This window comes from Carcharodon carcharias, chromosome 19 (assembly GCF_017639515.1).
Source record: "Carcharodon carcharias isolate sCarCar2 chromosome 19, sCarCar2.pri, whole genome shotgun sequence".
Lineage (NCBI taxonomy): Eukaryota > Metazoa > Chordata > Chondrichthyes > Lamniformes > Lamnidae > Carcharodon > Carcharodon carcharias.
Window position 1 is genome coordinate 111,312,274 of NC_054485.1, and position 14,339 is coordinate 111,326,612.

Here is a 14,339-nt window from a genome sequence, read left to right on the forward strand (position 1 = left end):
ACCGAAGCCAACCTGGATTCCATACCTGCCATTGATTCTGAGGGACTGTGCTACTTGTGTGCTCTGCCCCACACAAGGTCATGAAACTGAGTGTCTGTCTGCCTGTCTGCTGGAGAGTGGGGTCAATCTTCCTGGGTGCTGGCCAACACTCCATAAAAACAATTACTTTCACCTTTATGGCGCCTTTAATGTCCCATACCATGATCATACAACAGGGGACACCAGGAACTTAATAGGATGTTAGGGCAAGGTGACCATAAGCTTGGTCAAAGGTGTTTCTAAAAGGGACCTTAAAAGGACAAAAGGGAGGGAAATCCAGAGCGTGGGCCCTAGGTCGCTGAAGCTCTGACTGCCATTGGTCAGGGCAAAGGGAGTGGGAGATTTTTTTTCCATGGGGTGTGGGGGGTGGGAGGGTTCGTCGCTGGCAAGGCCAACATTTGTTGCCCATCCCTAATTGCCCTTGAACTGAATAGCTCGCTGGGCCATTTTGGAGGGCAGTTAAGAGTCAACCACATTGCTGTGGGTCTGGAGTCACATGTAGGACAGACCGGGTAAAGGTGGCAGGTTCTCTTCAAGGGCATTAGTGACCACAGCTGGATTTTTATGACAATCGATGATGATTGTCATAGTCACCATTCCAGAGTGGATGCTGTCGATACAATAGCCCTATCGTTGCAGGAAGCATCTTGAGAAGTTGATATCTGGATGGAAGCCTCATTTACTCCTAGTTAATCTCCAACGGTAAATACCACAGGTAGTCTACAGACGAAATGGGGTTAGATGGTGGGGCATAACTGCACACAGGCATTCGTTCACTCTCCATTTTAAAAACGCGAGATGATTTTCATGAAATGTAGCTTTGCCTGATCTAATTTCACAGTGAAATAAGGCAATTTGGGAAGCGGGGCAAATCAGAGTTGTCCAGAGCCCAGGTTATTCCTCTGCTGTGGAGCGAGGAGCCGTGGGGAATCTTGGCCCGATGACAATGTGACCAGTTTACACAGGCAGTTCCCATTCTGAACGTGGACCCAAAGATTTACAATGAGGAAGGGTGGAGGCAAAGTGTGACAAAAACGTGTCCAGAGGAAGTTAGTAAACGGTGTTAGTAAATGGTTAGCACCGTAGGTGCCAGCTGTGGTTCAGTTGTTAGCACACTGACCTGGGTCAGAAGATTGTGGGTTTGAGTCCCACTCCGGAGTCTTGAACACTGCAGGGGGAGAGGGTGGTGTGGTGGTAATGTCACTGGACTAGCAATCTAGAGGCCCAGGTTAATGCTCTGGGGACACGGGTTCAAATCCCACCATGGAAGCCAGTGGAACTTCAATTCAGTTAATAAATCTGGAATTTAAAGCCAGTCTCTTATTGCCGCCATAAGCTGATTATGGTACAAACCCATCTGGTTCACTAATAGAAAATCTACCATCCTTACCTGGTCTGGCCTACATATGGCTCCAGACCCCACATCAAAGCCTGAAATGGCCTCACAAGTTGCTGAGTTCAAGGGCAGTTAGGGATGGACAACAAATGCTGGCCTTGCCAGCAAAAAGAACACAAAATGCAGGCTGACACTACAGAGTGCAGCACAGACAGAGTGCAGCACAGACAGAGTGCAGCACAGACAGAGTGCAGCACCATCAGAGGGGCAGTCTCTTAGATAAGACATTAAACTGAGGCCCTGTCTGCCCACTCAGATGGATGTTAAAGATCCCCATGACACTGCATAAGAAACAGGAGCAGAGTAGGCCATTCGGCCCGTTTGAGCCTGCTCTGCCATTCCATAAACTCATGGATGATCTTCAAAACCAACTCCGCTTTCCCCCCTAGTCTGCCAGCATTCACCATTTTGAATGCTCTCCAGTGTCTTAATCCTCAATCAAAGAAATAAATCTGGACGTTGTCACGTTGCTGTTGGTGGGAGTATTCTGCGTGTAAATTGGCCGTCACAGTTTCCCACACTGACCGGGGGACTCACTGCCCACGGGGTGGGGGGTTGGTGGAAGCGGAGACGATGAATGATTTCAACAGGAAATTGGATGGTCACTTGAGGGAAATTAACTTTCAGGGCTGCGGGGACCGGGGTGGAGGGGGGGCTGACTGGATTGCTCTACAGAGTTGATGGGCCGAATGGCTTCCTTCTGTGCCCTAATTACTCTTAAAGACTATATAACAGCGACTGCACTTCAGCTGTAAAGCGCTTTGGTGGGGGGGGGGGGGGGGGTGTTTGCTGATCTGAGGTGGGGAAAGGCGCTCGGTAAATGCAATCCCACTTGAGATTGGGTCAAGACCCAGCCAGGACTTCAAGTCAAAACGACAGCAGACCGAATAAATGCTTCAACAACAACAAAAAAAAGAGAGGGAGGAGAAGGACAATGGAGTGTGCTCACCTGGAGGAGAGGTCGGTGAAGGTGCCACCGTGGAGAAGGCGGATCTTACAGAAGAGAATCCCATTGACGAAAGGTACGGCCGAGAGTTCCTCCAGAGTCAGGCTGACCAGAAACTTAAACTTCTTCTTCTTCAGCAGAAAAGCCATGGAGTAAGAAAAAGGAAGAGGGCAGAGGGAGGAAGGGGGTGAAGAAACACACAAGGGAAACAAAAGGGGAGCAGCAGATGAAGACCTTCCTTCCTCTGTTTGTGTGTCTGTCTCTCTGTCTCCCACTGTCTGTCACTTTTGATTGCGGAAAGTTTTCCAGCCCTTTCCCAGTCTCAGACCGACTGAGAATGGGAGAGAGGGAGGGAGAGAGAGAAAGAGAGAGAGAGAGAGAGAGAGAACTCTAAACACCGAACCAGTCCAGGGGAATTTTTTTTTTCCCAAAAGAAGTAAATAAACAGATGGCTCGATCCTATCGAACTTGTTCAAATAAACTTCATTTCAAAGTAAAGCAGCAGCATCAAGGCGTTGAAAACGGGGTCTGTCTGTTTTTCCAACCTTCATGTCAGCAAGAGCCAAAAAAAAATATATATATAACACCTTGCATCCGAGCCGCCCCTGCCTATTTATACCCGCAGAAATGAACATATATAAAGCGTTTGACTCAGGGTCATGTCGATTCCTGGTGGATGTGTAAAAGGGGCCAGCTGTCTTTCAATCTCAGCTCCGCTTCTCTGAGGCTTCCCGGAGGATTGAGTCACCCAAGGAGCCGAGGTCCCCTTTTTTTTTTGTTTAATTACTTTCCCTTGCACCACTGCAGCCAAGATTTCTAAACAAGTTTTGAACTCCTGGTTCGCGCTGGGTTGGAAAGGTTTCCAATTTTGGGGAGAGGGTGGGGTTGGGTTGAATCCTGCCCGCCCCCTTTTCTCTCTCTCTCTCTGATTGGGGAGTTCAAACTCTCTCAGCCCTGGCGCTGGTTGGCTTGACAAGTCAATCCCAGCTCAGCAACTCCACTGTGCAAAACACAGGCTGCAGTTTCCCCAAGTCAGGGATCAGATATGCTCCCCACGAAGTCAGGGGGGTGACGGGTCGAGTCGAGTGCTGGGCGGGTTCTCCGTCCGCAGCCGGCAAACAGCCCGCTAGGCGGGTGAATTTGGCCAGCGGTGGGGTTGGGTACCGGCCATGCATGTGGCTCACCTCCCTCTCAGGCAGAAGGAGGTAGGTTCAACTCTCACTCCAGGAGCTCGGGCACACACAGCCTCAGAATTGTTACAGCGCAGAAGGAGGCCATTCGGCCCATCGTGTCAGTACCGGCTCTCTGAATGAGCAACTCACTTGGTGCCATTCTCCTGCCTTCTCCCCGTAACCCTGCACATTCTTCCTTTTCAGATAATAGTCGAATTCCTTCTTGAAAGCCTCGATTGACCCTGTCTCCACCACACTCTCAGACAGTGCATTCCAGACCCTAACCACTCGATTGACCCTGTCTCCACCACACTCTCAGACAGTGCATTCCAGACCCTAACCACTCGATTGACCCTGTCTCCACCACACTCTCAGACAGTGCATTCCAGACCCTAACCACTCGATTGACCCTGTCTCCACCACACTCTCAGACAGTGCATTCCAGACCCTAACCACTCGATTGACCCTGTCTCCACCACACTCTCAGACAGTGCATTCCAGACCCTAACCACTCGATTGACCCTGTCTCCACCACACTCTCAGACAGTGCATTCCAGACCCTAACCACTCGATTGACCCTGTCTCCACCACACTCTCAGACAGTGCATTCCAGATCCTAACCACTCGATTGACCCTGTCTCCACCACACTCTCAGACAGTGCATTCCAGATCCTAACGACTCGATTGACCGTCTCCACCACATTCTCAGACAGTGCATTCTAGATCCTAACCACTCGATTGACCCTGTCTCCACCACACTCTCAGACAGTGCATTCTAGATCCTAACCACTCGATTGACCGTCTCCACCACATTCTCAGACAGTGCATTCTAGATCCTAACCACTCGATTGACCCTGTCTCCACCACACTCTCAGACAGTGCATTCTAGATCCTAACCACTCGATTGACCCTGTCTCCACCACAATCTCAGACAATGCATTCCAGACACTAACCACTCGACTGACCCTGTCTCCACCACACTCTCAGACAGTGCATTCCAGACACTAACCACTCGATTGACCCTGTCTCCACCACACTCTCAGGCAGTGCATTCCAGATCCTAACCACTCGATTGACTCTGCCTCCCCCACACTCTCAGGCAGTGCATTCTAGACCCTAACCACTCGCTGTGTGAAAAAGGTTTTCCTCATGACACTTTTGCTTCTTTTACCAATTACTTTAAACCTGTGCCCTCTCCTTTTACACGTGTGTTTCTTTCACATATGGCTACATTTTCTCTCTATCTACTCTGCCCATACCTCCCATGATTTTGAAAACCACTATCAAATCTCCTCTCAGCCTTCCCTTCTCCAAGGAAAATAGTCCCAACTTCTCCAATCTATCTTCATAACTGTAGTTCTTCATCCCTGGAACCATTCTCATGAATCTTTCCCGCACTCGTTCCAATCCCTTCACATCCTTCCTAAAGTGTGGCACTCAGAACTGGATACAATACTCCAGCTGTGGCCAAACTAGTGACTTATACAAATTCCACATAACCTCCTTTCTCTTCCATGCGAATTAGGAGCAGGAGTAGGCCACTCGGCCCCTCGAGCCTGCTCTGCCATTCAATAAGATCACGGCTGATCTGATTACAACCTCAGCTCCAGATTCCTGCCCACCAAAAGATTCACAACCCTCTGAGAGAAAAAAATTTCTCCCCATCTCTGTCCTCAATGGGTGACCCCTTATTTCTAAACAGCAGCCCCTAGTTCTAGCCCTGTTAAGGCCCCTCTAGGAACTTATATGTTTCAATCAAGTCACCCCTTATTAGAACCATAGAAAAGTTACAGCACAGAAGGAGGCCATTCGGCCCATCTTGTCCATGCCAGCCCAAGGACACCCAGGTGCCCTTTCTAATCCCACCTTCCTGCACCCTCTTACTCTTCTAAACTCCAGTGGATACAAGCCTAGCCTGTCCAGCCTTTCCTCATAACCCACCCATTCCAAACATTAGTCTAGTGAACCTTCTCTGACCTGCTTCTAATGCATTTGCACCCGTCCTTAGATAAGGAGACCAATACTGTACACAGTACTTCAGATGTGGTTTCACCAATGCCCTGAAGTGTAACATCCCTACTTTAATATTTAAATCCTCTTGCAATAAATCTTGTGCTCTATGCCTCTATTAATAAAGCCCAGGATACTGTATGCTCTCTCCACCTGTCACACAATTTCGATTGGTCATGCAGCCCAGCAGTGAGGGATTATTTTGCTGTCTTTCAGATGCACATGTCTTTTCAGGTGGATGTAAAAGCGCGGAGGCCTTCTGCCTGGTATCCTGGCCAATGTTTATTCCTAAAAAGCAAAGGACCTGGCCGTTGCTGTTTGTGAAACCTTGCTTCGTGCCAATCAGCTTGCTGCATTTCCAAAGCTGATTATGATTCCAAAAGTCCCTCATGGGTTATGAAATACTTTGGGGCATCCTCAGGTTGTGAAAGTATAAAACACTTAGTTGGGTCACATCCAGAATACTGCGTAGAGTTCTGCTCACTGCACTAAAGGGAAGTGTGAGTGCACCAAAGAGGAGGAGGAGAATGAGGAGGTTTACCAGGGTGTTGCCTGGGCTGGAGAATTTTAGTTATGAGGAAAAATTGGATAGGCTGGGGTTGTTTCCTTGGAACATAGGAGGCTGAGGGGAAGGCTCATTCAAGTGTAGAAGGGATCCAGATAGAGTGGGTAGGAAGGCCCTATTTGCCTTGGTTGTGCAGTCCATAAGCAGGGGAAATGGATTTAAGGTAAGAGATAGGAGATTTACAGGGAATTCAAGGGGAAACCTTTACACCCAGAGCATGATGGGGCGCTGGAACCCACTGCCTGAAAGGCAGAAACCCCCATAACATTTAAAAAGTATTCATAGATGCATGTGAAATGTCATAACCTACAAGGATATCGAGCAGGAGCTGTAAAGAGGGATTGGGCTACTTGCTGACCAGCACAGACACAGTGAGGCTGTATGGCCTCTTTCTGAGCTGTAAATCTCTCTGATTTCCATGAAGATGCTACATAAAGTTTCCTTTCCTTTCTTTTGAACATTTTTGGCCAACATGTAACTGAGCTCTTGCATCCCCGGATCACCAAGGTTTGATTCCCAGATTTTGATCACGTAATCTCAGGGAAAAAGAACTATTCACTCCCCATGACAAAGCCTTGACCAATCCAAATCGACCTGCCTGGTTTGAATTTAAACAAAAGTTCTGCCACTAACTGTTCCCTGGTGCGTCCTCCATGGCAACCCCTCTACCAATCAGAGTCCGCTTGCCAACCAATCAGCGTTCTCCTCTCATGCAGTATAAATTGTTGTTCCCTTTGAGATTTGGTATTCTTGCAAATCTGTCCTGGTGAGTGCAAGACAAAGAGCTTGAGTGGCATGTCTCCTTCTTCAGCAATGCTAAAGAACTATTCCTTCTGGTTAGTGCCCCTTTACCAGTGTGGCATGAATTTAACCTCCCAAAGATGGCAAAACTGCATACTTTGGATAAGAAACGTTTTAAAGGGGACGGAAATGGAAGTCAGTGGATCCCTTTAAGCTGGCATGGCTCTGATGGACCAAATGGCCATCTGCTGTGCTGTAAAATTCAATTCAATAATAGTGTTAGAGAGCGAATGAAGCAGACAAGGTTCCTGCTCCTGATTTCTATCCGTTAAGATGGACAGGGTATATATGTGGGTGTTGTACAAAGACATGATCGGACCCAGTTGTGACACTGTGCCTGCATCCCTACTGAAAAACCAAAGGTCCCTGGTTCCATGCTGAATTAACTGATCTCAGATGACGCAAACCTTTCTCTTTCATAACTAAGACCTGTACGGACTTCCTGTCAAATTATTCCATTATAAATTCATTTTTCCATGCTTATAATGAAAACTAGCTATGTAAATTGGTCATGTGTCATGAGCACCCTCTGTCCAGTGCACGCTCTGCAGCATCACCACTGCTGGGAGGGTGTAATTACAGCATGATAAGTTTCCATGGGCACTTGCCATTCTAAACAATGATGTTGCAAGTTACCATGGAAATGGAAAAACAGGAACAGAATGTATGAGCTGATAACTGGCAAGTAACATTCGTGCCATACAATTGCCTGGCAATGGCGACCTCAACAAAATCACACTGGATCACACTGCCTGAGGGGAACCTTCACAACATTTAAGAAGTATTTAGATGAGCACTTGAAACGCTGTAGCATATTGGGTTACAGGCCAAGTGCTGGAACATGGGATTAGAATAGATAGGGGCTTGATAGCCGGCACAGACACGGTGAGCTGAACCTATGGCTCTCTGTTTAAGACTAACCATTTCCCCTTGATATTCAATGGCATTACCATCACTGAATCCCCGCTATCAACATCCTGGGGATTCCCATTGACCAAAAGCCTAACTGGACTAGCCATATAAATACTATGGCTGCAAGAGCAGGTCAGAAGCTGGGAATTTGGCAGAGAGTAACTCACCTCCTGATTCCCCAAAGCCTGTCCACCATCTACAAGGCACAAGTCAGGAGTGTGATGGATTACTCCCCACTTACCTGGATGAGTGCAGCTCCCATAACACTCAAGAAGCTCAACACCATCCAGGACAAAGCAGCCTGCTTGATTGGCACCCCATCCACAAGCATTCACTCCTTCCACCACCGACGCGCAGTAGCAGCAGTGCGTACCATCTACAAGATGCACTGCAGCAGCTCACCAAGGCTCCTTCAACAGCACCTTCTAAACTCGCAACTGTGACCTTCTAGAAGGATGAGAGTAGCAGATAGTTTGAACACCAGCACCTGGAAGTTCCCCTCCAAGTCACTCATCATCCTGACTTGGAAATATATCGCCATTTCTTCACTGTCGCTGGGTCAAAATCCTGGAACTCCCTCCCTAACAGCACTGTGGGTGTACCTACACCACATGGACTGCAGCAGTTCAAAAGAGTTGGACAATAAATGCTGGCCTTGCCAGCGATGTTCACATCCAATGAATGAACAGAAAATCTCTGTTGTGAGAACTGGATCATTCCTGTGTACTTTGGTCCAATTAATACCCATTGCAACTGCACTTTACCTGGAAGCTGCACTTGGTGTCAACTTGCACGTGTGCAGTAGCATGGCAGCTTGACAATTCTTGATAAAATGTCAGCTCAAGTGTTGTTGGATGCTGTGTACAATCCAATCTGAGTTCGCTACTCTCAGGCAGGGCAAGATTTTGAGGAGACCACAACATTTGACTTTAGCACTCACTCTTGATCACTATCCTACGCCACCCCTGGAAATTAAACAAGACTTGACATTAGTTCAGGATTGCTTCACACCCACCACGCCCAAATATTAACATTCACTCTTCAGACATAGAAATAAGCAATGGCCATTGGGACGATCTAACAACAAGGTCAGGTATGCAGGACAGAAGGGGAAGGCATGTTAGAAAAATGGAAAGTGTGGGGAAGTTTATTTGGACACAGCAGCTGGAAGATGCTCGGAGTATTGGCTCCTTATGGACAGATTGGTGGTTGTCCTATGGGTGAAACAGGGTGGCTCACTCAATCATTCTCTTTTCACCCCACCTCTCTGCGCCATTAGCAAGAGTAATTGTATCTGCTCTCTGGTTCAACACAGCTACTTGAGTAAATCATTAACCGCCTCTAACTTGCTCATACTGATATTATTGAGGAGGGATCAGAGATTCTGCCACAAAAGACTGGCAACTGAATACCTAGGGCACTTTATTCAATCCGGGATGTCCATTTTTCTATATATAAACCATGCAAACCGCTTGATTAAATTCCATCTTACGGCTCACAGAATCACAGAATCACCGAATCTTAACAGCACAGAAGGAAGCCATTCGGCCCATCATGTTTGCACCAGCTCTCCAAATGAGCATTATGACCTAGTGCCATTGTCCTGCCTTTACCTTGTACCCCTGCACGTTGCTTCTCTTCAGATAATCATCTCATGCCCTCTTGAATGCCTCGATTGAACCTGCCTCCACCACACTTCCAGGCATTGCATTCCAGACCTGAACCACTCGTTGTGTGAAAAAGTTTTTTCTCATGTCACACTTGTTTCTTTTAGAAGTCACTTTAAATCTGTGCCCTCTCGTTCTTGATCCTCTTACGAGTGGGAACAGCTTCTCCCTGTCTACTCTGACAAGCCCCCTCATGATTTTGAAAACTTTTATCAAGTCTCCTCTCAGCTTTCTCCTCTCCAAGGAAAACAGTCCCAACTTCTCCAATCTTTCATCATAACTGAAGTTTCTCATCCCTGGGACCATTCCTGTAAACCTCTGCTGCACTTTATCCAATGTGTTCACATCCTTCCTATAACATGGCACCCAGAACTGGACACAATACTTCAGCTGAGGTCTAATGAGTGTCTTATATAAATTCAGCATAACCTCCCTGCTCTTGTACTCTATGCTTCTATTAATAAAGCCCATGATACTATATGCTTTATTAACCGCTCTCTCCACCTGTCCTGCCACCTTCAATGATCTATGCACATATACACCCAGGTCTTTCTGCTCCTGCACCCCCTTCAAAATTTCACCCTTTATTTTATATTGTCTGTCCATGTTCTTCCTACCAAATGCATCACCTCACACTTCTCCATATTGAACTTCATCTGCCACCTATCTGCCCACTCCACCAACTTGTCTATGTCCTCTTGAAGTTCCACACCATCCTCCTCACAGTTCACAACACTCCCAAACTTCATATCATCCACAAACTTTGAAATTGTCCCCTGCACACCAAGATCTAGATCATTAATATAGATCAGGAAAAGCAAGGGTCCCAATACTGACCCCTGGGGAACTCCACAAACCTTCCTCCAGCCCAAAAACCTTCCATTGGCCATTAATCTCTGCTTCCTATTTTTCAGCCAATTTTGTATCCATTTTGCTACGGTCCCTTTTATTCCATGAACAATAACTTTTCTCACAAGTCTGTTGTGTGGCACTGTTTCAAATGCCTCTTCAAAGTCCATTTACACCACATCAGCAGCATTACCCTCATTGACCTTCTCTGTTACCTCTTCAAAAAGCGCCAGCAAGTTAGTTAAACACGATTTCCCCTTTAGAAATCCATGCTGGCTCTTCCTTATCAACCCATATTTTTCTATGTGACTATTAATTCTATCCTGAATAATTGTTTCTAGAATCTTGCCCACCACTGAAGTTAAACTGACTGGTCTGTAATTGCTGGGCTTATCCTTACAACCTTTACTGAACAAGGGTGTAATGTTTATAATTCTCCAGTCCTCTGGCACCACCCCCGAGTCTAGGGAAGACTGAAAGATTATGGCCAGTGCCCCTGCAATTTCCCCTCTCACTTCCTTCAATATCCTTGGATGCATCTCGTGTGGTCCCAGTGCCTTGTCAACTTTGGGTACCAACAGTCTATTCAACACTTATTTGTCCTTATCTGTCTCCAGGCCCATAAGCTGCAGTGTGACCACCTCTCTGAATGAGCTATCCACGTAGCTCTCAGCTTGCCGATGTGCCACAGTGACTCCAGGCATCGCTCGAACTCTGAAACCCGGGGCTCAAGTTTCTGCAGCTGACAGCACTTTCTGCACATGTGGTCAGCCAGGACCACCGGTAGCATCCATGACTTCACACATATTACAGGACACGCATTCCACTTGACTGAGCTGCCCTGCCATGGATTAACTCTACTTCCCTTACATTAACTTTATTCTACTTTGGATTATTTATATTACTTTATTATACTCTCCCAGAAATCTGTTATCCTGTACTGTATATGAACCATGCGAATCCCTTGATTAGATTCCAGACTATAGCTCACTCATGAGCATCCATTATTCCAAATTCAAATCATCTGAACCCCTTGGTTAGATTCCAGTCCGTAACTCACTCTCAGGTATCCATTATTCTATATATAACACCCCCGAACCCCTCGATTAGATTTCAGTCTCTAATTCATTCCCAGGTATCCATTATTCTATACATAAAGCTCCTGAACCCCTCAATTAGATTTCAGTCTCTAACTCACTCCCAGGTATCCATTATTCTCTACATAAACCATTTGAACCCCTCGATTAGATTCGTCTGTAACTCACTCCCAGGTACCTGTTATTCTCTATATAAACCATTTGAACCCCTCGATTAGATTCCAGTCTGCAACTCACTCCAAGGTACCTATTATTCTATATATGAACTGTCTGAACCGCTCGACTAGATTCCAGTCTGTAACTCACTCCGGGGTTTCTATAATTTATATATAAAGCATTGAACCCCTCAATTAGATTCCAGCCTGTAACTCACTTCTGGGTATCTACTATTCTATATATAAACCATTTGAATCACTCAATTAGATTCCAGCCTGTAACTCACTCCTGGATTTCTATAATTCTATATATAAAGCATTGAACCCCTCAATTAGATTTCTGTGCACAGTCAAAGCCTGCTATTCAATTTGTACTCCAAACTCCTTAATTGGATTCCAGACAGCAATTCACTCCTGGTATCCATTATGAAAAAGTACTACATATGAATAGTTTGTGTGGTTGAATGAACATACTCCTTTTTAATCTTGTGGTTGACTGACTTTCATTCCACATTGCTTTTTTGGTATTTTGCTGCTTCATAATTAAATTCTACTCATTTTAAACTTTCTTAATTGTGACACTTTCCTCTCCCAATTTATACACTTTCTTTAGGTCTATGTTTTGCAGTAGTAAGTACATTTTTCAATTGATTATTTACCCTAGTTTTAATCCATAAATGTCTGTGGTTTATTCACCCCAGTATTAACTTCTTTTTGTTCATTATTCACCCCAGTACTGCTCCCCCTCTTCATTATTATTAACCCCAGCATTATTCTAATTTTCTGCCAATTGTTCACCCAGTGTCACTACCTTTCTATTATTCACCATGGCATTATTCACCCCAATACCACCAACTTTCTGTCCATTATTCACTTTGTATAACTAACTCTGTTCATTATTCAACAATTTTCTTTGAGGTAGCAAGTTTAATGTAGAAAATGTCACAGAAGCCGAAGGAAAAGATGATATGCCAAGTGAAAGAAGCTGGAAAATGCAGCTCTCTTTATTTCCAATTTCTTGATCACAATGACTGATGCGGTGATAATGTCACTGGACTAGTGGAATCATAGAACTAGTAACCCAGGATAATGTTCTGGGAACCAAGAGTTCAAATCCCACCATGGCAGCTGGTGGAATTAAAGTTCAGTTAATAACCTGGAATGAACAATTAGCCCTGGTAATGGTGACCATGAAATTACCATAAAAACCCCCCTGGCTCACTCATATCCCTGAGGGAGGGAAATCTGCCATCCTTATCCTGGTCTGGCCTACAACCTATAATGTGGTTGACTCTTAAAAAAATGCTCTCTGAACAAGGGCAATTAGGGATGGGCAACAAATGCTGGCCTTGCCAGTGATGCCCACATCCCATGAAAGATTAGAAAAAGGTTTTCTTGCTCAACAACCATTCCACGGATGCTTCTCGTGTTTGTTTTACCACTCCTCATTCTCTTGTTCTATTAATACCTTTGTTCATTTTTGCTCTCGATTCTGAATGCTGCATACCTGAGATATTACCTGACTACATACCTTTTTTATTATGTTGCTAAATTTGATTTTACTGAGAGGGACCCTTCACATTCCAATACCCCCACATCACAATGCGGAATGGTAAAAGCAGGCGAGACATGGTTTAAATTGTGTGCATGTTTGGTAGTTTATGTAATTTTGAGACAAGTGTGCTTTGTTCCTGCTTGAATTTGCTTGCAGAGGAAATTCACCAGGATGTTGCCTGGGATGAAACATTTAAGTTATGAAGAGAGGTTGGATAGACTTGGGCTGTTTTCGTTGGAGCAGGGAAGACTGAGGGGCGACCTGATCGAGGTGTACAAGATTATGAGGGACATCGACAGGGTGGATAGGGAGCAACTGTTCCCCTTAGTTGAAGGGTCAGTCACAAGGGGGCATGAGTTCAAGGTGAGGGGCAGGAGGTTTAGGGGGGATGTGAGGAAAAACTTTTTTACCCAGAGGGTGGTGATGGTCTGGAATGTGCTGCCTGGGAGGGTGATGAGGGTGGGTTGCCTCACATCCTTTATAAAGTACCTGGATGAGCACTTGGCTCATAACATTCAAGGCTAGGTAGGAGGTCAGGTTAGATAGGTTTCTCACGTGTCAGTGCAGACTCGATGGGCCGAAGGACCTCTTCTGCACTGTGATTCTGTGACTTTCAACGAGAATGAAATATGCATTTCATGTCTTGTCCAATTCGTGAGCTCCCTAAGCCATTAAAACAGGGGTAGGAACTTCCAAGCGTCTTGACCAAACCCCACACAAAAATTGGCGTTACTGCTCTCCAGCTTACAGTCCACTTCACAAGGCGGTGTTTATCCTGCTGCTTTCGGAAGTCTACAAGGTCGCGAGAGTGCTCGTGACGTGTTCAGTAAGTCAAATACAATTAGGAAGATTCCTGTTCAACTCCTGGGCTTGTTACTTGACCAAGGACCTGACACATAAGCTCACATGGGATTGTAAGAAGTAGTTTTGCTTAAGGAAGAGCTGTGAGGCATCCGGAGTAAGATAGGATGCCAGAGCAAAACCCCCCCGAGAGAAACTAACAGGCCTGTTTGACGCAAGTTAGCAACAATTGAAGTAGGCCGGCCAACACAGAGCCTAGTGGGTAAACACATCGCCAGGGATGGGATTCAGTGCTGCAGGCCAGAAAAACCAAGCAGAGCACCTTGGCTTAAGGCAGAGGTGATAGAAGACCCTCACCAAATACTGGAGCTCTA

General features: G+C 45.9%; 1 protein-coding gene across 1 annotated transcript in view; it reads right to left on the bottom strand.

Annotated features, from left to right (window-relative positions):
• LOC121291714 (protein FAM102A-like) overlaps positions 1–3,207 on the bottom strand; it is a 49,030-nt gene extending 45,823 nt beyond the window's left edge. The window contains exon 1 of the mRNA XM_041213208.1: positions 2,385–3,207. Coding sequence (XP_041069142.1) covers positions 2,385–2,530 — 146 coding nt within the window. The 5' untranslated portion in view covers positions 2,531–3,207. The remainder of the gene's footprint in view (positions 1–2,384) is intronic.
• Positions 3,208–14,339: the final 11,132 nt, after the last annotated feature.